The following is a 22,211-nucleotide window of genomic DNA, read 5'->3' as shown; positions in this document are numbered from 1 at the left end:
TACTTATATAAAATGGTTTTTATTGAATGTATGTTGTACTATTAATAATGATTTTTCAAATAAATAAAGTTTGGAAGAAAAAAAAGACACTGTGACTGTGGTAAAAACAGAGATGATGGAGGAACTCGACCGGTCTCTCAGCATCTACAGAAGGTAAAGATATATTACTGACGTTTAGGCCCGAGCCTTTCTTCAAGCAGGCAGGTGTCTGAATTAAAATACAGGGGTAGAGAGCCCAGGAGAGGAGAAGGGCAAGAATTGATCAGGGAAGAGTGCGGTATTATAAATGTAGAGCTGAAGGAAAGGAGACAGAGGGGGGAAGGGGTGAGAGAGGGAGGGGGAGGGGGAGGGCTAACGGAGAAGTCCATGTTAATGACAGGTGGATAAGGCAAGGAGGGGGCAGGGGGTTTAGATAGACAAAAGCAATGACTAATAGTTCAGGGACTGGGGTGGGGGGGGGGGGGGTGGAGACAGACAAAGTAATACAGAAAGGGGACAGAAAAGGCCTTTACCTTACCCCTGTAAGTTGCCAAGAGTCATTGTTGCAAAGCATAGTCTTAAAAGAGCATTTGTGTAACACCCTCTGGAGGGAATTTTCTGGGTTATGGAGATTGGCAGTGGCACTCTGTACTGACAATAACCACACCAGCAGTGTGATTATAAGACAGCTTTAATAAACTAATATGTACACTAAGAGGTCTCGTCTCTCTGCAAGACAAACCTGGAAGGCTAGACTAGCTCTGGACTGCTTTATAGACAAGGTCACCGGGATGACCCCTGGTGACCTAGTGGTGTAATTACATATCACCACACTCCATATTGCTCTGAAGGGCTCTCCAATCCTTCTGCGAAGTGTTGGGGCCCACAAGTGAGCAGTTTTCCAACTGATGCAGGGCCAAAGGCGATAGTTTATTGATAGAGAAACCCTCGCTGCTGGTGCTCCTGCTGACATGAAAATCGTTACGCCAGGTGGCTGATATTTACACTCACTCATTCCCCAGGGGGACATCTTCAACCTCAAACATTGCACACATGGGTTTTGTGGTTTGCAAGAGTTCCATCTGGGTGGAAATTCCACAGAACTTGCAATGCCATGTCATTTATGCTTTGCAGAGTCAGACTTCAACAGGAGAGTGCTCTCTTTATGGACTCTACATTGGAGATTGGGCACAGACTGGAGGAGATCGCTTCACTGAGCACCTTCACCAGCGAACCCCTTAATCCACCGAACCCTTTAACTTGCAGTCGCTGTGAATGACGGGGGAGATGAGGGGGGGGGGGGCGGAAACTCAGTGAGAGAAAAGGGATTCTTAAACCCGACCCAAAACAATGACTGACCATCTCTCTCCACAGAGTCACACTTGCAGAATCCGATTAACTTCTTAAGAAAAACAAATGAAAATAAGCAACTTCCTGAGCAGTGATAAAACCCAAGGAATCAACTTCAAAGTGATCGCTAATTAAAAGGCGTGAAGCTGAAAGCCCAGGCTCACTACCTGGCTGTTGGCTCACCTGACAATTACATTGGCCTTCTTAATTCTTTCGCCAAACCACATTGTGGATGGTTTAATGGTGATGACATGAAAGGCAGTCCCGTCCTTGGCGGTGATTCCACACGGAAGTCTGTTCCACTGAACAAAATAGTCATCCTGGTGAAAACATCCAAGAAACAAGATTGAAAAAGAAACTTTAGTCCGTGATTAAAGTGACTAAAAACCAGAATCAACCTGCATTTCCTACACACACCTGACCCCATCACACATCAACAACAGCTTGCATTTATATAGCAACTCCGTATATCTGTAATCATGGTAGAAAATAGGGGCAGGAGAAGGGCAGTCAGCCCTTCAAACGTGCACCACCAGAACAGGGCTGATTGTATGAGTTGTGCATTTTTTTTTGCCGTTATTTCTTGTACAGCGTTCACTTTGACCTCTGTTTAAAATAACTGTGGTCTCGATAAGGGGCCCTGACTGGAAACGTTGACTGACCATTTCTCTCCATGGATGCTGCCTGACCTTCCGCCAGCTCAGAGTTTTCTCAGAAGATGGTGGGTTGCTGAGATAATGCCTGGCTGGCTCCAGAGGATAATGCCTGGCTGGCTACAGAGGATCCAAAAGTTTGATTCACACTGAGACGAGGCAGGGTTGAACTGGGTTTTTTTAACACCAGAGAATATAGGTGTAGTAAGCCATCTGGCCCTTTGAGCTTGCCCCATCATTCAATACTAACATGACTGATCATGTGCCCTCAGTCCCCTATTCCTGCTCTCTCTCCAGACCCCTCAATGCCTTTAGCCCAGTGGTTTTCAAACTTTTTTGTTGCACTCACATATCCACTTTAAGTATTCCCTATGCCTTCAGTGCTCTGTGATTAGTAAGAGATTGCTTAAGGTGTATGTGAGTGGAAAGAAAGTTTGAAAATCACTGTTTTAATTGTCCCTCATTGACTTGTCACGTGCATGGTTTCATAGCTCCAAAGGAAATGGGCCAATGACAATTTTTCTCAAGCAAAATATTTCAGTAACAATTGGGTCTAGAGCAGTGATTCCCTTCCCTTCCCACTCACATCCCACATACCATCTTAAGTAATCCCTTACTAACAGTGGACCAATGGTAGGGAATACTTAAAGTGATATGTGAGTGGAAAGAAAAAGGTTGAGAACCACTGGTTTAACCAGTTGGGCCACATGTAACTCACAACAGGCAGCATGATTAGTGCAATGCTGTTACACCACCTGCGACCCAGGTTTGACGTCCTGCTTTGCGGAAACTGCCAAAATGTTTGGCCTGGAAGTCAGCCTGAAGAAAACTGAGGTCCTCCATCAGCCAGCTCCCCACCATGACTACCAGCCCCCCCACATCTCCATCGGGCACACAAAACTCAAAACGGTCAACCAGTTTACCTATCTCGGCTGCACCATTTCATCAGATGCAAGGATCGACAATGAGATAGACAACAGACTCGCCAAGGCAAATAGCGCCTTTGGAAGACTACACAAAAGAGTCTGGAAAAACAACCAACTGAAAAACCTCACAAAGATAAGCGTATACAGAGCCGTTGTCATACCCACACTCCTGTTCGGCTCCGAATCATGGGTCCTCTACCGGCACCACCTACGGCTCCTAGAACGCTTCCACCAGCGTTGTCTCCGCTCCATCCTCAACATCCATTGGAGCGCTCACACCCCTAACGTCGAGGTACTCGAGATGGCAGAGGTCGACAGCATCGAGTCCACGCTGCTGAAGATCCAGCTGCGCTGGATGGGTCACGTCTCCAGAATGGAGGACCATCGCCTTCCCAAGATCGTATTATATGGCGAGCTCTCCACTGGCCACCGTGACAGAGGTGCACCAAAGAAAAGGTACAAGGACTGCCTAAAGAAATCTCTTGGTGCCTGCCACATTGACCACCGCCAGTGGGCTGATAACGCCTCAAACCGTGCATCTTGGCGCCTCACAGTTTGGCGGGCAGCAGCCTCCTTTGAAGAAGACCGCAGAGCCCACCTCACTGACAAAAGGCAAAGGAGGAAAAACCCAACACCCAACCCCAACCAACCAATTTTCCCTTGCAACCGCTGCAATCGTGTCTGCCTGTCCCGCATCGGACTGGTCAGCCACAAACGAGCCTGCAGCTGACGTGGACTTTTTACCCCCTCCATAAATCTTCGTCCGCGAAGCCAAGCCAAAGAGAAGTTACACCACCTGCGACCCAGGTTTGAATCCCTCACTGTCTGTAAGGAGTTGGTATGTTCTCCCTGTGTCTGCATGGATTTCCTCCCACCCTCCAAAATGTACGGGAGAGTCATAGGTTAATTTTGGTGTAACTGGGCAGCTGTGAATTTAAATATTTAAAACCCCTGTGTGAACTGGCCTCAACAACTTTCTGCAGCAGGCCAGTTCCACACTTCTCTGAACTGAGAAGTTTCCCTCATCCCAGACCTCAATGGTTTCTCCATTTACTCCAGGTGGTGACCCCCTTGTAAATTGAAATTTAAGCTCCGGACACAAGGAGCGGGTGATCAGGGGCTTGTCGTAGAAGTGGGCTTTAGTTACTGTGGAAGGAACAAGTCATGGAACAGGCAAAAATTACATAAGTTGCTGTACCCGGGGATGTCTACATGCGTGAATCTGTGTCATCCGGTCTGTCGTCACATGATCCAGAATCTCTGGCATGTTTTTGAACATATCTAGCTTGTTGAGATGGATCTGAAAACACACACACACAGAAACAGTTAACTCCAGGTGGTAAGCATCAAAGCTTTGTTCCGTTATCTTCTTCAGATGGAACACGGCGCGGACTGGGCCAGTGCTCACTGAAGTTGGGCAGCCACAGGGTGACCCAGGAAAGCACGAGCTGAGAGGAACTTAGAAAATCACAGGCTCTTCAGCCCTCCATGTTGTGCCAACTCATATTAAATTTTTTAAATTTAAATTTAAACATACAACACAGTAACAGGCCACATCTACCCACGAGTCTGTGCCATCCAATTTACACCCAATTAACGTACAACCCCCGATACAATTTGAAGGGTGGGAGGAAACCGGAAACCCCAGGGGAAACCCATGCAGACACAGGGAGAACGTGCAAACTCCTTACAGACAGCGTGGGATTCGAACCCTGGACCCGATCGCTGCCGCTGTAACAGAGTTGCGCGAACTGCTATGTCAACTGTGCCACCCATAAAAAATACTAAACCCTCCCTCTCCAGTAACCTATTTTTCTTCCATTGATGTGCCTGTCTAAGAGTCTTTTAAATTCCTCTATTGCTCCAGCCTCCATCACCATCCCTGGCAAGGCATTCCAGTCACCCACAACTCTCTGTAAAAAAAACAAAACCTTGCCCCTAACATCTCCCCTAAACTTCCCTCCCTTCACTTTATACACATGTCCTCTGGTGTTTACTGATCCTACCCTGGGAAACAGGGTCTGGCAGTCCACCCTATCTATATCTTTCAATCTTGTAGACCTCTATTAAGTCTCCTCTAATCTTCTACATGCCAAAAAGTCCCAGCTCTGCTCACCTTGCCCTCATAAAATTTGTTTCCCAATTCAGGCAGCATCCTGGTAAATCTCCTCCACACCCTTTCCATAGCTTCCTATAATGAGGTGACCAGAACTGAACAAGTGATGTTTTCCAAGGACAGATTTAGAACCAGGGGTGTTGTTTAGGGAAAAGAGGTTGTCTACTTAAGGCAAGAAGGATCTTTTTGCAATCAGTCAGTATAGAACAAGCTCTTGAACAAACTTCATATTAGGAAGATAACGTTGTTTTTGCTCTGTTGTAACGAAGCTCTTTCTGCAACGCTGTGCAGTGTCCCCTCAAAACATTTTCTCCTTACCCTATGACCCAGTGGTTCTCAACTTTTTTGTTTCCACTCACATCCCATCTTAAGTAATCCCTTACTAACCACAGAGCACCTGTGGCCTCCTATTTATCCTATGCCAGAGGTGAATCATCCCGTATGTAGCAGGGGATTACTTAAGGTGAGATGTGAGTGGAAATGAAAGGTTGAGAACCACTGCCTCTCCCCTCTATGTTTAATATCTCTTATTGGGGAAATGATTTGCCCTTTCTCTCCCAATCTTCATTCAGGAACTTGTCTGCCTTTTGCTTATACCTTCAAGAAGGGCTCAGGCCTGAAACGTCAGTCATATATCTTTACCTCCTAAGGACGCTGCGAGATCGGCTAAGTCCTCCAGCATTTCCCAGTTTTTACTACAATTATAGCATCTGCAGATGTCCCCGTTTCACTCCAAACGTTTCGCCCTTCCAACCAGGTCTGTGCTCCTCATATCGGTGTTCATCAGCTTCCTCCTCTGCTCTGGAGAGAAAAATCCCAGCCTCTCCAGTCCCTCCTCATCAATTAATCGCCCCATCCCAGGATGCACCCTAGTCTGCATTTTGGAACTCTACACATCGAGAGCCGTGGTGCCCAAATCATTGAGTACAAGTAGAATTTTGGACAAGAGGATATGGGGAGTCGAGAGGGATTATGAACATCAAAATTACAGTTAGAGCAAGACTATTATAGACCCAGGTTCGAATCCAGTGCTGTCTGTAAGGGATTTGTTTTTCTCCCCGTGTCTATGTGGGTTTCTTCCTACGTTCCATACACGCACAGATTCATTAGTCACATGGGTTTATTTGGGCGGTGTGGGCCCATGGGCTGGAAGGGCCTATTAGCATGCTGTATTTCTAAATTAAATTTAAATTCCTGACCTTTATCATTTACTGACTGATAACTCTGCGACGTTGATGAAGATTCTCTCAGATCATTTTGAACACCTTCGCAACCACAGAAACACTGTGTGCAGTCAATGCTGTAACACAAACATCCATTTTATGCAAAGCAAGTTCCCACAAACTATCACGCGATTGGAAAATTCTGGGTTGTTTTCACTGGAGCAATAGAGGCGGAGGGAGAGCTGATCGAAGTTCGTAACATAACACAAGGCTTTGAACAGGGCGGACAGTCAGAATCTATCTCAGGGTAAAGGCATCACACGTCAGAGCAGCAATTTTCAACAGTGGCCGTGGACTGAAATCATAAAATATTTTTTATGCAGTCGATGGGAGAGAAGTACGGAAGAAACCAACTAAATGACTGCTTCACAGGGAAGGGGGGCCATAAACTTTGAATAGAGTCCTAAGGGAGGGACATAGCCCCCAAAAAAAGGTTAAGATGGCTGGTTTGGAGGGCATGCATTTAAGGTGAGGGGGGCTGGAAGAAGTGTAAGGGAGATGTGTGGCACAGATACTTTACACACAGGGTAGTGGGTGCCTGGAATGGGCTGCCAGGATTGTTCTTTAAGGGGTAGTGGTGGAAGCAGGTACATCAGTGGCATTTAAGAGGCTTCTGGACGGACCCACAAATATGAAGGGGGTGGAGGGTTATGTGTCAAGTGCAAGTCGCAGAAATTTACTTTGATTTGGACGTCATGTTCAGCACAAACATGTGGCCACAGGGCCTGTTCCTGCACTGTCCAGTTCTATTGTTTAATATTTGATCGAGGGCAAGTACAAACCTCAAAATGGCACCTGGCTCCAGAGATGCTCACCATTAGAACAGCACTCCCTCAGTGCTGCATCAAAAGTGCCAGCCTGAATCTTTGGCCCAGGCTCTCTGCAGTGGGACCTAAACTGGCAGGAGTGAAACACAAAATTCTGCAGATGCTGCGATTGGAGGAACTCAGCCAGTCTTAGAACATCCATTAGACCTTTTGGTCCTGAGCCCTTCTTCAATGTTAGACTGGTAACCAAGAGGTGGGACTGTGACACATTGTGTTTAAAAAAAAATTCATGGTCGTCTTGTCTGACTGCAAGATAATTAACAACCAATTGTAGATCGTTTTCAGGTCAGCCAGTTCATGTCAGTCTGGTTCAAATACCAAAGACAGGATGCAGCCTGGGGTATGTCATTCAGTCCCTGGAGGAGGACGTAGGTCTACAAATCTTGGCACGGTTAGTGCAACGCCATTACAGCACCAGCAATTGGGACTGGGGTTCGAATCCCGCACTGTCTGTAAGGACACATTCTCCCTGTGTCTGCATGGGTTTACCCCAGGGGCTCCGGTTTCCTCCCACCCTTCAAAATGTACCAGGGGTTGTAAATCAATTGGGTGTAATTGGGCAGCATGGGCTTGTGGGCCAACATTTAAATAATAATTTTTAAATTTTAAATTAAAAATTTTGTTTTTAATTTACTTCAACATAAATGCATTCTGTTCCAAGTTCAAAATCAAAACCAAATTGAAGCAATCTGAGTCCTTCAAAATGACCCCCACAACAACAGCCCCAAACCCCCGTGTTCACCTGGAGGCCGAACTCCTCACTGAGGTTGGTGAAGAGATACTCGTACCCATAGGCTGCTTTGCAGTTTAACCACACCACGTGGTAGGGACTGAGAGTGATCCAACCTCTGACCAGCTCCATTATTCCATTCAGACACTCCTCCTGGAGAGAACAAGGCAGAACAACCCATCCAATCAATTTGTCGAATCAATACCTCCAATTTCAACTTTCATCGACGTTCTGCATTTCTAATCAGCATCACGAGAGCAGGAACTCGTGAAAAAAACTCACATGAACAGCACCAAATTAGAATTTGCTTCTAAATGCTCTCGGATGCAAAAACAGATCAACTTGCGCTAACCCAACCCAGAGCCCCAACAATTCCTTCCAGATTCCAGCCCTCACTCACACACTGGGGGCAATTTACAGTGGCCAGTTAACCTACTGACCCTGCCAAACCAAGACCACCCAGAAGTGTTCTGGTGGAATTCACTCAGTTTTTTTTATAAGAGACTCAAAGTTACAGGACAGCGTTCATCAATCTCACAGCCTGCCAGCTATTTCCCAGTCTGGAAGTCCTGATTTTGAAGCTCCTGTAACTCCGTCCTGATGGCAGAGGGTCACAGATCCTGTGTGATGGATGGGACAAATCCTCGATAATTCTTTGAGCCCCGTGTAAACAATGCTCGTCAGTAGCAGCAGAGTTGAGAAGACAATCCTGTCCTTGGGCATCAGGGACTCAGTCCACAGGAGCAGGTGGGGAAGGCAGGTCAGCAAGTCCGCCTCCTGCAGGTTGGACTTTCAATTAAATAGAACCAGGAACTGGTGCTCATTGAAAAGCTAGTGTGGGTTTACTCTGCACTGTGAACATCCTAAATTACAATCACACATCTAAAGGAATCACTATCTCGGAGGATCGTTCCTGGATCCAACACACTAATGGCATTGTGAAGAAAGCACGTCAGCCCCTCTACTTTCTCAGGAGTTTACAGAGGTTTGGTACAACACCGGAAACCCTGGCAAATTTCTACAGATGTGTTGTGGAAAGTGTGCTGACCGGCTGCATGCGGGCAGCAATGTCTCCAAGCGTAAAGCCCTGCAAAAGGTAGTGGACACAGTCCAGGATGTCACAGGCAAAACCCTCCCCACCATCGAGAACATTGCCCTTGGAGAGCAGCAGTAATCATCAAGGATCCACACCACCCAGCACACACTCTGCTCTTACTGCTGCCATCAGGAAAGAGGTCTCGGTGCCACAAGACTCACATCACCAGGTTCAGGGACTCCTGTCCCCCCTCCACCATCAGACTCCTCAATGATAAACTCAATCTGGGACTCATTTAAGGTCTCGAAACTTGCACTTTAGTGATTTTTTTTCTTTCTGCATTGCACTCAGTTTGTTTACATGTGCACATTTTTTGCATTACCAATAAGTGGTGATTCTGCCTGGCCCACAGGAAAAAGAATCTCAGGGTTATAGGTGACGTCAAGTATGGACTCTGACAATAAACCTGAAATCTATGCAACAAGTTTAAGGGGCCCCAAGGGTAGAAGTGAAATTCTTAGAAAAATTCAGAAATGCTTACCCTACTAGGGATTTGGTAGAATCGTGGATCACAGAACGTCGTGTCTAAATACACAGTCGATATGTCTTTGACCCTGCAGTTGAAGGATTAGAGTTTATTAGACTTTAGTTTATTTTTATCACACAAACCACAGTGAAGCTGTGTACACTTGCCTTAGCAGTGTGTGCTAGGCTGACACTTCACACTGTCAGAGACCACCGGCCCATGAAATTCATGCCAGCAGTCCCACTTGTCACATTCCCCGATCCATCCCCACAGTCCTGCCAATTTGTCTTTTTCCCAACTTCCCCTCAAATACAGAAACTGACTGCATTTCAACACTCCTGCAAGCAACAAGTGCCAAGCTGCTGCACCAGAAACCTGCCCTCCAATGTTACAATCTGTAGTGTAGGCTCCAAAATGAGCTCTGTTCATCACTTTGTGAGAACACCAGATTTTATCTACACCTCAGGAAGTGTTTGTAGATCAAGAACTCAAATCCGAGGGCCACGATCTCTGTTCCTTTAAATGAACACCGCACACTGAACTTGTTATTCAGTGCATGGGCAAACTATTAAACTGAAGTGGAGGCCTATAAAATTTTTGGCAAAGATTATTCATTGTATACTGCAGAGAAGTGGATTCAGGCATTGGAAAAATGGTCTCTCCAAAACCCCTCGGCAGGATAAGCAAAGCAGATTCTCCAAATCTCCAAGAGGTTGGCACACTGCTATTACAACTCTAGTGACCGAGATTTGAATCCCGTGCTGCCTGCAAGGAGTTTACATTCTCCACGTGTCTGTGTAGCTTTTCCTTCGTGTGCTCCGGATTTCTCCCACCCTTCAAAACGTACCGAGGTGGGGTGGGGTGGGGGGGGGGGTCAGTGTATGCTAATTGGGTGTAAATGGGCGGCTGGACTCGAGGGTTGAAATGGCCCTATTACTGTGCTGTATGTTCAAATTAAAAAGTCCAATATCCCCAGCACTGAAAAAAAAACTCAGCAGGACAGGGAGTCTCCATCGAGGGAGAACAACCGAGCTCATGTTTCCAAGATGGGGGAGCCTCTCAGTGACACCTGACTCCCTCGCCTCCATGTGATTAGAACAATAGAACATTACAGCACAGAAACAGGCCCCTTCGGCCTTTCTAGTCTGTGCCGAACCATTTCTTTTGCCTTCTCCCTCTGACCTGCACCCAGTCCGTAGCCCACTGTAACCCATCCTTCCAGTCCGTAGCCCACTCTAACCCATCCTTCCAGTCCGTAGCCCACTGTAACCCATCCTTCCAGTCTGTAGCCCACTGTAACCCATCCTTCCAGTCCGTAGCCCACTGTAACCCATCCTTCCAGTCCGTAGCCCACTCTAACCCATCCTTCGAGTCCGTAGCCCACTGTAACCCATCCTTCCAGTCCGTAGCCCACTGTAACCCATCCTTCCAGTCCGTAGCCCACTGTAACCCATCCTTCCAGTCCGTAGCCCACTGTAACCCATCCTTCCAGTCCGTAGCCCACTGTAACCCATCCTTCCAGTCCGTAGCCCACTGTAACCCATCCTTCCATGTTTCTATCCAAATTCTTCTTAAATGTTAACATTGAGCCCACATTCACCACATCACCTGGTAGCTGGTTATACTGCTCTCTGTGTGAAGAAGTTTCCCCTAAACTTTTCCCCTTTCACCCTTAACCCGTGTCCTCTGGTTTTTATCTCATCCACCCTCAGTGGAAAAAGTCCAATTACATTTACTCTGTCTGTCCCCCTCACAATTTTAAACACCTCTATCAAATCTCCCCTTTTTTTGAATATTTTATTTTTGATAACATACAGGGTCTATTTTTCCTCCACCCCTCTCTTCCCCCCTCCTATGCCCTAATATGACAAAAGAATTATATATAAATTAAACAAATATAAAGAACCAAATATGAGCAAAGTCACAAAGCCTTAAGGGAACTTAACAAAAACTCAAAGAAACCTAAAATAAAAAAGATAGGGAACAAAATACAAGAGTCTGTCGCTTGTACCATGACCCACTTTTCTGATCTCGATCATTTCACCACTGGCCCAGACTGTTACATTTCCTTTATTCAGAAGGGGTAGAATTATATCTGCGTACCAATGTGTTGCAGTTAGGGTGACCACACCTTAATGAATGTACCATATTTCCTCCTTAAATTGTACGTGATTTTCTCCAGGGGAATGCAACTCTGTATTTCCGTATTCCATTGTGTAGTTTAGTTGGGAGACAGATTTCCACAAGACCAATACACACTTCCTGGTTACTGACAAGGCGGCCTTCACGAACTGAACTTGATATCTGGACAGTTTAAAACTCATCTCCATAATGTTTCCCAGAAGGTACAATTCCAGATCCTGTGGAAAATCCACCTTTGTAATTCTTTTTTCCAGAATGTTCCCCAGGTCCTCCCAGAAGGATCTCACCTTTGTATACAGCCAGGGTGAATGGATAAAGGATCCAATCTCCACACCCCACCCAGAGCACATTTCCAAAATTTCTGGCTTGGATTTGTGTAATTTTTGTGGTGTGAGGTACAGTTGGTGCAGGAGATTGTATTGCATCAACCTGTACCTGGCATTAATGACTGCTGTCATGGTGTACAGACACAGGTCTGACCAACAGCACTCATGGATTGTTGTACCCAAGTTCGTCTCCCACCTTTCCCTAGACTTGTGTAAGCCTGGCTTCAGGCCCTCACGTCGTAGAGATAAACCTGCGTGTATTCCCCTTTTGAATTAGAATCTCCATGTCACTACGCATGGGCAGGGCCATAGATGGTCCCAAACTATCCTTTAAGATCTTATGTGAAGATCATACTTATTCCTCAGCTCTTTAAATGACATAAACGGCCCTTGTTCATAACAATCCTTGATACACCTGATCCAAATCTCCCCTCATTTTTTGACACTCCAGGGAATAAAGTCCTAACCTGTTTAACCTTTCCCTGTAACTCAGTTCCTGAAGTCCAGGAAACATCCTAGTAAATCTTCTCTGCACTCTTTCTATCTCACTGATATCTTTCCTGTAGTTAGGTGACCAAAACTGCACACAATACTCCAAATTTAGCCTCAACAATGTCTTGTATAACTTAACAAAACATCCAACTCCTGTGCTCAATATTTTGATTTATGAAGTCCAAAACATGTACACGTCATCGTCTGGAAGCCAAACTACAAAGGAAATGAATGTTTTACCTTCCTCCTGAATGCAGCAACTCGAAGCGAGCAGCTTCTCCTTTTGCCAATCGAAAGTCTCCGGTGTACAGCACAGTGCCAGCCATTCCTTCAAATAGGAACCTGTGGCAGGAAGTAGAGAAACTCACCAAAAACTCACTGTGAAAGCTAGTAGTCTGGATATCTATAAATTACATTCTTTTTAATTAAATGTACGTGGATGAGATCATGAAAGGAACAGGGTAAGGGCAAGGAGAGTTGTTCCCACTGGTAGGTGAGACTAGAGCCGGGGACACAGCTTCTAGATTTGAGGCAGAGATGAGGAAGAACTGCATCTTCTGGAGAGTAGTGGAATTCTCTGTGCGAGGAAGCAGTAGAGGTTACTTCTCTGAATATATTTAAGGTGCAGAGAGATAGATTTTGCATTGTAGGGGAGTTATAGGTTCTGGGGAACGGGGGCGGGGTTAGTGAAGCTGAGTCCATGGCCAGATCAGATGTAATCTTATTGAATGACGGGCCTCCTGGCACTATTTCACATATTTGAACAAAGCCAGAAAATATTAAATAAAATGTAGAGAGACTATGCAGCCACAATAGAGACAAGGTTTCTCAAATCAATCCCAGAGCTTGACACCATCCAGGACAAAGTAGCCAAACTGATCAACACGATGGTCAATAAACAGCAGTAACATTTAATGAGCAAAGGAAACACGAGCTACTTTAGCAACAAGCAAAACATCTCTGAGATCAGCGAGGCCAAGTCAGAATGGGGTTGAACTGGCTGTGGCCTCTGGGAGATCTTTCCTGCATAGAGACCATCCCATAAACTCCAGGGAGAGACTTGATAACTGCACTCAAGGGAATAAAACAATTGGACATAGCTTGTTTTGTGTACGGGTTAAAGCATTAGACAGCTTTTCATCCGGATAACTACAGATATAAATTGGGTGAACAGTTAGCACCTGTTTCCCAGAGCGGGAGTTCCAAACACCAGGGGACATCTGTACAAAGTGAAGGGAGGGAAGTTTAGGGGAGACATCCGGGGTAATATTTTTTTATATTCACAGAGAGATGTGGGTGCCTGGAATGCATTTCCGGGGACGGTGGTGGAGGCTGAAACATTAGGGTATTTAAGAGACCCTTAGACAGGCACATGTTATTTTAAAAAATAGAGGGTTATGGGGTTGGGAGGATTTTGTTTTTTCTTGGTAGATATGTCTGGGTCAGCATATCATCACGGGCTGAAGGGCCATCTATTCTAGATGGGAATATTCACAGCAACAAAGTGCTTCACAAGAAATATGCCTTCATCACAACACCAGTTAAGGGAGAAAGCCGTTCAGTATATAAATATATATATATATATATATATTAAACTCTGGTCAATAAGCAGTTGCTCTTGGATGAACAACTTCCCCGGTGACTCCACTTGTAATCAAATTTGTCCTTGAGGTCAACCCCAAACTCCTGAAAATTCTTCTGTCTGCACAGGAAAACTCTTTCTGAACACTAAACAATTTTCCATTTTCTCCCTTCAGAGAGCCTGTGGCCGTGAATCTCCAGTTTTTAAAGTTCCACTCTCCCTCCTCAAAGACAACTTCATGTTTTAAAAAAAAGTCTCGTCCCCTAACATGAAGTTTATGGTTAAGTAAAGCTGTGACATTCAAAGCATTAATACCCACATAACTGATCCCGGGCAGTGTCCTGCAGGTAAGAGAGTCACCACGACGTCTTCCTTCTGTTTAAAGTAAATACTGCGTCATTATGTTTGCAGAGAATAATCGAAGGGCGACTCATTCCTTCTGTACAAGATTGTATAATGTAGTACTCTTAAGATGCACAATCTATCCAATTTAAAATCAACAGCAGATGATCAAACAGCCCAAGGAAGAGATTCTGTGTTGGGGGAATTGTGATGAGATAACATGTCAGTAGTCAAGACAGGGAGATCAGGAGAACACGAACCAGTTCTCACCGAGGAGTCAGCAGTGCAAAGGGTGAAGAACTTCAAATTCCAGGGTATCGACATCTTTGAAGAGCTATTCCTGGGCCTCCATGTTGATGCTTGCATGATGGTAAAGTAGACACATCCTTGAAAGGCCAAATGGCCTGCTTTCCGTGCTGTAGTGTTCTATGGTTCTAATCATGAAGAAGGCTCAGCTATGCTTTGTGAAGAATTTGAGGAGATTTGGTACATCTCACAGACCTTTTCAAATTTCTACAGATGAACCATGGAGAGCATTCTGTCCATTTGCATCACTGTCTGGTCTGCACAGGATGGGGAAAAATGACAGTGGGTTGTGAACTTGGGCATCAGTCTCCACTCCATTGAGGACATCTACAAGAGGCGATGGCTTAAGAATCTATCCTCAAAGATCCCACCACCCAGGTCATGCCCTCTTCACACTACTACCATATCAGGAAGGAGGTACAGGAGCCTGAAGACGAGCACTCAACGGCACAAGGACAGCTTCTTTCATGAACTACAGGCACAACCTCACTTTCTCTTCCTTTACACTAATTTATTTTTTAAAATGTAATTTATAGTAATTTTTGCACCTGTGATGCTGCCACAAAACAACGAATTTTGTGACTCGTTCACGACAATAAATTCTGATTCTGCACAGCTGCAAGGCCAAGGCTTTACAATCACAAGCAACATGGCTTGCTTGCATGACAGATAAAGGATGCCAAGGTTGTGAAGCAGCGAGATTGAAATGGTTGACATGGGAGGACACTGGCGAGTCAGCCCAATCCAGTCCGCCTGCTTCTGGACCCCTGCCTGCAAATTCCTACTTCTTACCTGCAAAGTTGGTTGTGGTTCTTTATGGCTAAATGGGTCTGCAGAGAAAGCAGGAATTGGAGCTGTTATCATACTGAATAGTGGTGCAGGTTCGAAGGGTTGAATGGTCTTCCCCTGCACCATCACCTTCTCTGGGTATGGTCCTCGCAGGTTGAGCCAGCATTGAACTGGCCTTGACGGAGGGTGGAGGGGAAGCTGCCTTCATCCATTGCTATCCTGAGGTGTGGAATGTACTGTTGGGGAAGGAGTTTCAAGGATCTGACTGCAGTCTCGAGATGTACTGTTGATGACTGCAGTCCTTGAGCTGTGGGTCTACTGCTGGGGAGGGAGGTCAGGATGGTGTGTGATTTGACTGCAGTCCTCGAGGTGTGGGGCCTACTGTTGGGGAGGGTTCTGACCCAGCGACAGAGAAGGAATTATGATAATCTTTCCCAGTGTGTGGGTCAGAGGGTGGTGTCCCCATGTTTTTGCTGCCCTTGTCCCTCTCGCTGGTTCAGGTGGTGGGATCGGAAGGTGCTGTCTGAGGGGTCTCTGGGAGTTGCTGCAGTGGATCTTGTGGACGGTACAAATTGCTGATACATTTCCAAGTCAGGAGGTGTGGGGAGTTGATAAGAATTTGGAGGGAATGAGGCGTAAATGGGAGTTTGATGGTCAGCGTGGACAGTACTGATTCTGCACTCGAAGACACTGATACCAAGGGAACCCAGCTGATGCTAGCCACGAATCCAGGGGAGAGTATCTTCAGCAGGGAGTGGGAAGTAAAGAGTTCAACTGCTTCAAGCCAGGCCGACCACATTGGGCCACAGCTAACTCATCGGTAAATGTCCACACTGGAGCACTCTGCCTCAAACCTGGATGGCATGTGGTGGTCTTCTACACATGCAGAGGCACAGATTCTTTCCAAAGGCGGGAGATGGCCTAGCATCCTGCTCGCTTGCAAATGAAAGGAGCTGATCCTAGTTTTAACCTGTCCTTACGGTGAGCAGATTTGCAAACCAAATTGTTCCAAAAGTACTAAATTGCAGACAAAATAGCATCACAGTTTATCACCAGTTCAGTGCCAAGTGTACCAAGGTGTGGTGGTAACAGGTTGTTTTGCGAGCAGACCAGTAGACCACTCATTTGTAGGACAACATACAGTGAACACAGTTCAGAAGCGCAGTCACAGAGAGAGATCAGTTGGTACGGAGCAAAGGGAATATATCTTTACCACTGGGAGAATCATCTTGGTGTCTTCACGTTGCGCAATCATGAAGAATGCTCACCAACGGCTATACTTCGTGACAGGTTTGGTAAATCACCAAAGACTCTTGCAAATTTCTGCAGGTGGACCGTAGAGAGCATTCTGGCTGGTTGCATCACTGTCTGGTATGGAGGTGCCAATGTTCAGGACAGGAAGAAGCTATAGAGAGTTCTGAACTTGGCCAGTGCCATCATGGGCACCAGTCTTCACTCCATCGAGGACATGTGAAGAAAGCAGCCTCTATCCTCAAGGACCCCCACTTCCCAGGCCATGCCCTCTTCACTCTGTTACCTTCCGAAAGGAGCTACAGGAGCCTGAAGACGAACACGAAACGTGACAAAAACAGCTTCTCCCCCTCTGATCGGACAAAGAACCACAGACACTAATGTATTTACTTTTTATATTTTCAGAAATATAATTTTTAGCAAAATTTGCACTTGTGATGCGCAAAGCAACGAATTTCACATGTTCATGACAATAAATTCTGATTCTGATCAATGCAAGTGATAAGTTTTCCTCAAATTTGGGGGCGACGTGATCTTCCCCACATGAATCTTCTTTCTGATACAGCCGGGGCAGGATGAGTCCTTTAGTATATTGGCTGCTTTTCCAGGACAGGTGGAGGGATAGACAGAGTTGGTGGAGGGAAAGATGGTCGATCGAGGGGTGGATGGAGGTGGTGGAGGGATGGATAGAGGCAGTGGAGGGGAAGATGGTCGATCGAGAAGTGGATGGAGGTGGTGGAGGGATGGATATAGGCAGTGGAGGGGAAGATGGTCGATCGAGGGGTGGATGGAGATGGTGGAGGGGTAGAGAGTCGGTGGAGGGGAAGATGGTCGATCGAGGGGTGGATGGATGGATAGAGGCAGTGGAGGGGAGGAGGAATGTGTGTGATGACCTGAAGAATGCTCTGAATTGTTTCAACTTTTTCTTGAAATTTAATTTGGGGTAATATTTAGTAACAATTTAAGAAAACCTTGAAATTAGTTTGGACCGCTTATTTTTATATCTGTCCGAATGTGAAGGTCAGAGAGAGGTCAAGGTGCGTCTACCTTTCCTGCTGTCTCATCGACCAAGGAGATTTGAGTTGGAGTTTCCACTTCAATGGCAGTCTGAAAAAAACAAACACTCACTGCAGTTTTCCCTGCAAAGTTCAAATGGAGTTTCAGTCGATGCAGACCGAAATCTACATCCTCAATACCTAAAACGTTAGCTGGCTCTGGCAAGACTTTGAATTTTATTGTGCCTTTCGCATCCCTTCAAACCTATTGTGAAGTCCTCTACTGTAATCTAGTCACTGCTGTCATTCCCAACTGGCACACAGCAAGTTCCCACAGACACCTACACCCAAATAAGAAGATGGGGGGTGTGGGGGAGGGAAAGGGGAGCAACACAGGCTGGCAGGTGCAGGTAAGGGGGGGGGGGGGAATTGAAAGGTGATGAGGGAGAGGGCTGAGAGCTCTCTGATAGAAGGAAGGGAAGGGGGGTGGGGAGCTGCAAGAAGAAGATAGAAGGATGAGGGAAAGAGAGAATTGGGAAGGGGTGGGGGTGTTAACAGATATTAATGCCATCTGGTTGGAGATGGCTGAGACAGGATAGAAGGTGTTGTTCCTCCAGTTTGCAGGAGGCCATGGACAGGGGGTTGGTGTGCCAATGGGTGTGGAATTGAAGCAGTTCTGGGAGGTTCTTGCTGTTGCAATGGACAGAGCCAAAGTGCCCAATGAAAGGATCTCCCAGTCTCTCCGATGTAAAGGCAGCCACATCAGGGAGTAGTGGATGCAATAGACAACCCCTGCAGATTCACAAGTGAAATGCTGTTTCACCTGGAAGGACTGAGAGCCATTCCAGGCTGCAGGAGTACATGCTGAGAGACAACCTGAGGCTTGGTGGAGCTGACGCGAGTGCTTTGTCGAGGAAGGACCACAGTCTGGCGTCCCTCTGCATTGAGAGGCTGAGACTAGAAGGGAAGCCTCTTAAACAATGGAGACAGGAGTAATGTCAAGGTGTCACTGGGTGGCAATGGTGGTACATGGCAAATCAGCACATGAAAGCAAGAATATATGGAAATGGAATGCACAAAAACAACACCGACGAGGTAAAAAGACCACATGGGCTTTCTGGAAAGAGAGGGTCTTTCTCGGGTCGACAGGCCTTCCTGTTCATTCCTCATTAACAATTTTGGTGAGGGGAGAAGGTTGTCACACATTCCACTTTTTCTGATGCCGCAGGTCAAGCATGAGGGAGGTTGAAAAGTAGCTTCAGTGGGATTAGGGTGAAACATGAGGTTCTGCAGACACTGTGATTGCAGTAAAACACATAGAAAAGCTCCAGGAACTCAGCTGGTCTCTCAGAGCCCATAGGAAGTAAAGGGTAACCAATGTTTCAGACCTGGGCCCTTCCTCAGGACGTTAAGGGGTAACGTTTACAGGATTAGGAGTCAGGAGAACAGCACAGAAGCAGAAAAATCAGAAATCAGCTACGAAACTGATTAACCCTGTCTTGATAGAATGGTGGGGCAGACTAGATCGATGGAGTTCTCCTGAATCTAAGGAGGGAGGGTGAGCAGCCAGATGTCGAGGTCTATGTAGGGAGCAATGACATGGGTAGGAAGGGTGAGGAGGCCCTGCTGGGAGAGTTTAGGGAGTTAACGTTGAAGCAGGGGACCTGCAGGGTGGTGATCTCACTATTACTACCCGCACCACGTGCTGGTGAGGCAAGAAACTGGAAGATAATGCAGCTAAACATGTGGCTAATGAGATGGTGCGGGAGGGAGGGCTTCATGTTTCTGGGTCATTGGTCCCTGTTCCATGGAAGGTGGGGGGCCTGTTCTGACAGGACGGTTTGCACCTGAACTGGAGGGGGAACTAGCATCCTTGTGGGTAGGTTTGCTAGTGCTGCTCCAGGGGCGTTTAAACTAGATTCTCAGGGGGAGGGGAAGCAGAGTGATAGAGCAGATAGTGAGGAGGAGGAGGGTCAGGTCATGCGAGGACTGTATGTAAAGAGAGAAAGCAGAGGTTTTGTACATGATAGAAATGATCTCCGATGTGTCCATTTCAATGCGAGGAGTATTGTCGGGAAGGCAGATGAGCTTAGGGTGTGGATTTGCATGTGGGATTAGGACATTATTGCTATGAGTGAGGCTTGGGTGCAGGAGGGGCAGGACTGGCAGCTCAATGTTCCAGGGTTCCGATGTTTCAGACATGATAGAGGGGAGGATGAAAGGCAGACGAGTGGTGTTGCTAGTCAGGGAAAATATAACAGCTGTGCTTAGACAGGACAGTGTGGACTCACTGACAGAGGCCATATGGGTGGAGCTAAGGAATGGAAAAGGTGTGAGCACATTAATGGGCTTCTCTTGTAAACTGCCCAATAGTCCGGGAGAATTGGAGGTGCAAATCTGTTGGGAGATAGCAGACCACTGTAAGATACAGAAAGTTGTGGTAGTAGGATTTTATCTTTCCGCATATTGAATGGGACTCCCTTACTGTAAAAGGACTGGATGGATTGGAGTTTGTCAAATGTGTACAGAAAAAGTTTTCTATATCAATATGTTGAGGTACTAACGAGAGAGGATGCAATACTTAATCTGTTAGGGAACCAGGCAGGTCAGGTGGCAGAAGTCTGGAGGTGAGCATTTTAGGTCCAATGACCATAATGTCATTAGGTTCAAGTTACTTATGGATAAGGATAGGTCTGGGCCTCGAGTTGAGGTTCCAAATTGGAGAAAGGCCAATTCTGTAGAAATTGTGAGGAGTTGATTGGAATCAGCTGTTTTCTGGCAAGTGGAAGCCATTCAAGAGTGAGATTTTGACAGTGCAGAGTTTGCATGTTCCTCCAGGATTAAAGGCAAAGGGAACCTTAGTTTTCAAAGGATATTGGTGATATGATTAAGAAGGAGAGGTTCATAACCGGTATAGGCAACAAAGAGCTAATGAGGTTCTTGCAGAGTATAGAAAATGTAAGAGAATAATAAAGAAGGAAATCAGGAAAGTTAAGAAGGCCCATTTTCTGTGCTATACCGTTCTATGGCTGAATAGCCTATTTCAACTCCTTGGTATATGGGTTTAAGAGTGGAGGAGGGTCACAAAGAATTAGAGGATCAAAGAGTCAACCTAATTCTGTCATTTCCCACCTCATCCATCTCCTGATGTTGACGTGCATGAAGCTCACTGAGGTGCAGCTACTGTGTCATTGGCAATGGCTGGATGGAATTTCCCAGGAGGGACTAGGTTGTCCTGTTGTCATTCTGTGTAGAATGGATCCTTCCTGCCAGTAAACTTGACCAATAGCTGTCAGCTAGAATAAGCAGAGATACAAAATTCCCTGAAAGTGGCATCACAGGTGAATAGGGTTGTAAATAGAGGTTTTGGGATGTTGGCCTTCATAAATCAAAGTATTGAGTACAGGAGTTGGGATGTTCTGATGAAGTTGTATAAGTCATCAATGAGACCAAATTTGGAGTATTGCGTCGTTTTTTTTGTCACCTACCTGCAGGAAAGTGACAATAAGATGGAAAGAATGCAAGGGTGTTGTTGGGTCTTGAGCTGAGTTACAGAGAAAAGTGGAATAGGTCAGGACTTTATTCCCTGCAGTGTCAGAGAAAAGGGGGAGATTTGATAGAGGTATATAAAATTATGAGGGATGTAGATGCAAGTAGGCATTTTCTGCTGAAGTTGGGCGAGACAAGAACCAGAGGACATGGGTTAAGGCTGAAAGGTGAACTGTTTTAGGAGAACATTCAGGGAACTTTTTCAAGCAAAATGGCAAGAGTGGGGAATGAGCTGCCAGCGAAAGTGGGTTAGATTTCAACAGTTAAAAGAAATTTGAATGAGATGGGAGGGGTATGGAGGGTTTGGGATTGGGTGCAGATGGGACGAGGCAGAATAATAGTTTGGCACAGACTAGATGGGCCGTAGGGCCTGCTTCTCTGCTCTATGGTTCAATGACAAAAAAGAAATCTACTTAGCAAGGAATTGAAAAAGGAAAAGCAACTTACAATATAATTCTCCCAGAATTTGTATTTGCTGCTTGTTAGCAGAATTTCCTTTGTGACCGGTGAACAATACAACCTCAGCTTCAAACTTCAATGGAAAGGAAATAAAGAATAATTGTCAGTAATGTACAATCAACTTGTTCCCAAAGAGCCTTGGACATTGAAGGCTTCCTGATCGCATCGGAGTTTTGGATCTGGAGCTGATGGGTCCAACAGGAGAAGGTGCAGCTTCAGAGGCTGCGGGAATTGCTGGAGACACTCAGTGTCTCTGAAGGGACTCTCTTTTGCTGCTTTTTCTCCTACTGTAAGGGGCACCAAACAATGCTCATGGTGACTCTCTGGCTGCTTTACAGCAGACTAAAGGGAATTTGGTGTAAAATTACATTTTCTGTTTTATTACAATAAAAGAATTTTGAATCTTGATAGCTAGTGTTGATGGTCTTCAGTCTGAGAGAGAGGACTTCCAGGTAACATCAGCAAGAACTGGCTCTAAAACTGCCCCACAAGGTCAGGCCACCTTCAACTGATACAGTCCATGTTGGTTGTTCCCCAGTCCAGTTGGAAACCCAGTGCCCAAGTCAGGCTGACATGAGATTTTTGGGGTGGTGGAGGGGGGAGGGGGGTGTT

At 46.0% G+C, this 22,211-nt stretch overlaps 1 protein-coding gene across 9 annotated transcripts in view; it reads right to left on the bottom strand.

The window, feature by feature from the left end:
- dclre1c (DNA cross-link repair 1C, PSO2 homolog (S. cerevisiae)) overlaps positions 1-22,211 on the bottom strand; it is a 51,231-nt gene that overhangs the window by 9,142 nt on the left and 19,878 nt on the right. For 6 of the 9 annotated variants that reach the window (XM_069909873.1, XM_069909872.1, XM_069909876.1 and 3 more), the window contains 8 exons: positions 21,588-21,672; positions 17,644-17,703; positions 14,228-14,283; positions 12,567-12,668; positions 9,382-9,454; positions 7,817-7,957; positions 4,107-4,208; positions 1,513-1,649 (listed from right to left, as the gene is read on the bottom strand). In XM_069909873.1, the coding sequence (XP_069765974.1) occupies positions 1,513-1,649; positions 4,107-4,208; positions 7,817-7,957; positions 9,382-9,454; positions 12,567-12,668; positions 14,228-14,283; positions 17,644-17,703; positions 21,588-21,672 (756 nt within the window). Of the gene's footprint in view, positions 1-1,512; positions 1,650-4,106; positions 4,209-7,816; positions 7,958-9,381; positions 9,455-12,566; positions 12,669-14,227; positions 14,284-17,643; positions 17,704-20,723; positions 20,853-21,587; positions 21,673-22,211 lie in introns of those variants that run through there. The other 3 variants (XM_069909879.1, XM_069909881.1, XM_069909880.1) reach the window with 3 other exon arrangements.

Source organism: Narcine bancroftii, chromosome 13, assembly GCF_036971445.1.
Source record: "Narcine bancroftii isolate sNarBan1 chromosome 13, sNarBan1.hap1, whole genome shotgun sequence".
Lineage (NCBI taxonomy): Eukaryota > Metazoa > Chordata > Chondrichthyes > Torpediniformes > Narcinidae > Narcine > Narcine bancroftii.
The sequence above is the reverse complement of the archived record's forward strand: the minus strand, read 5'-3'. Positions and strand labels throughout refer to the sequence as shown.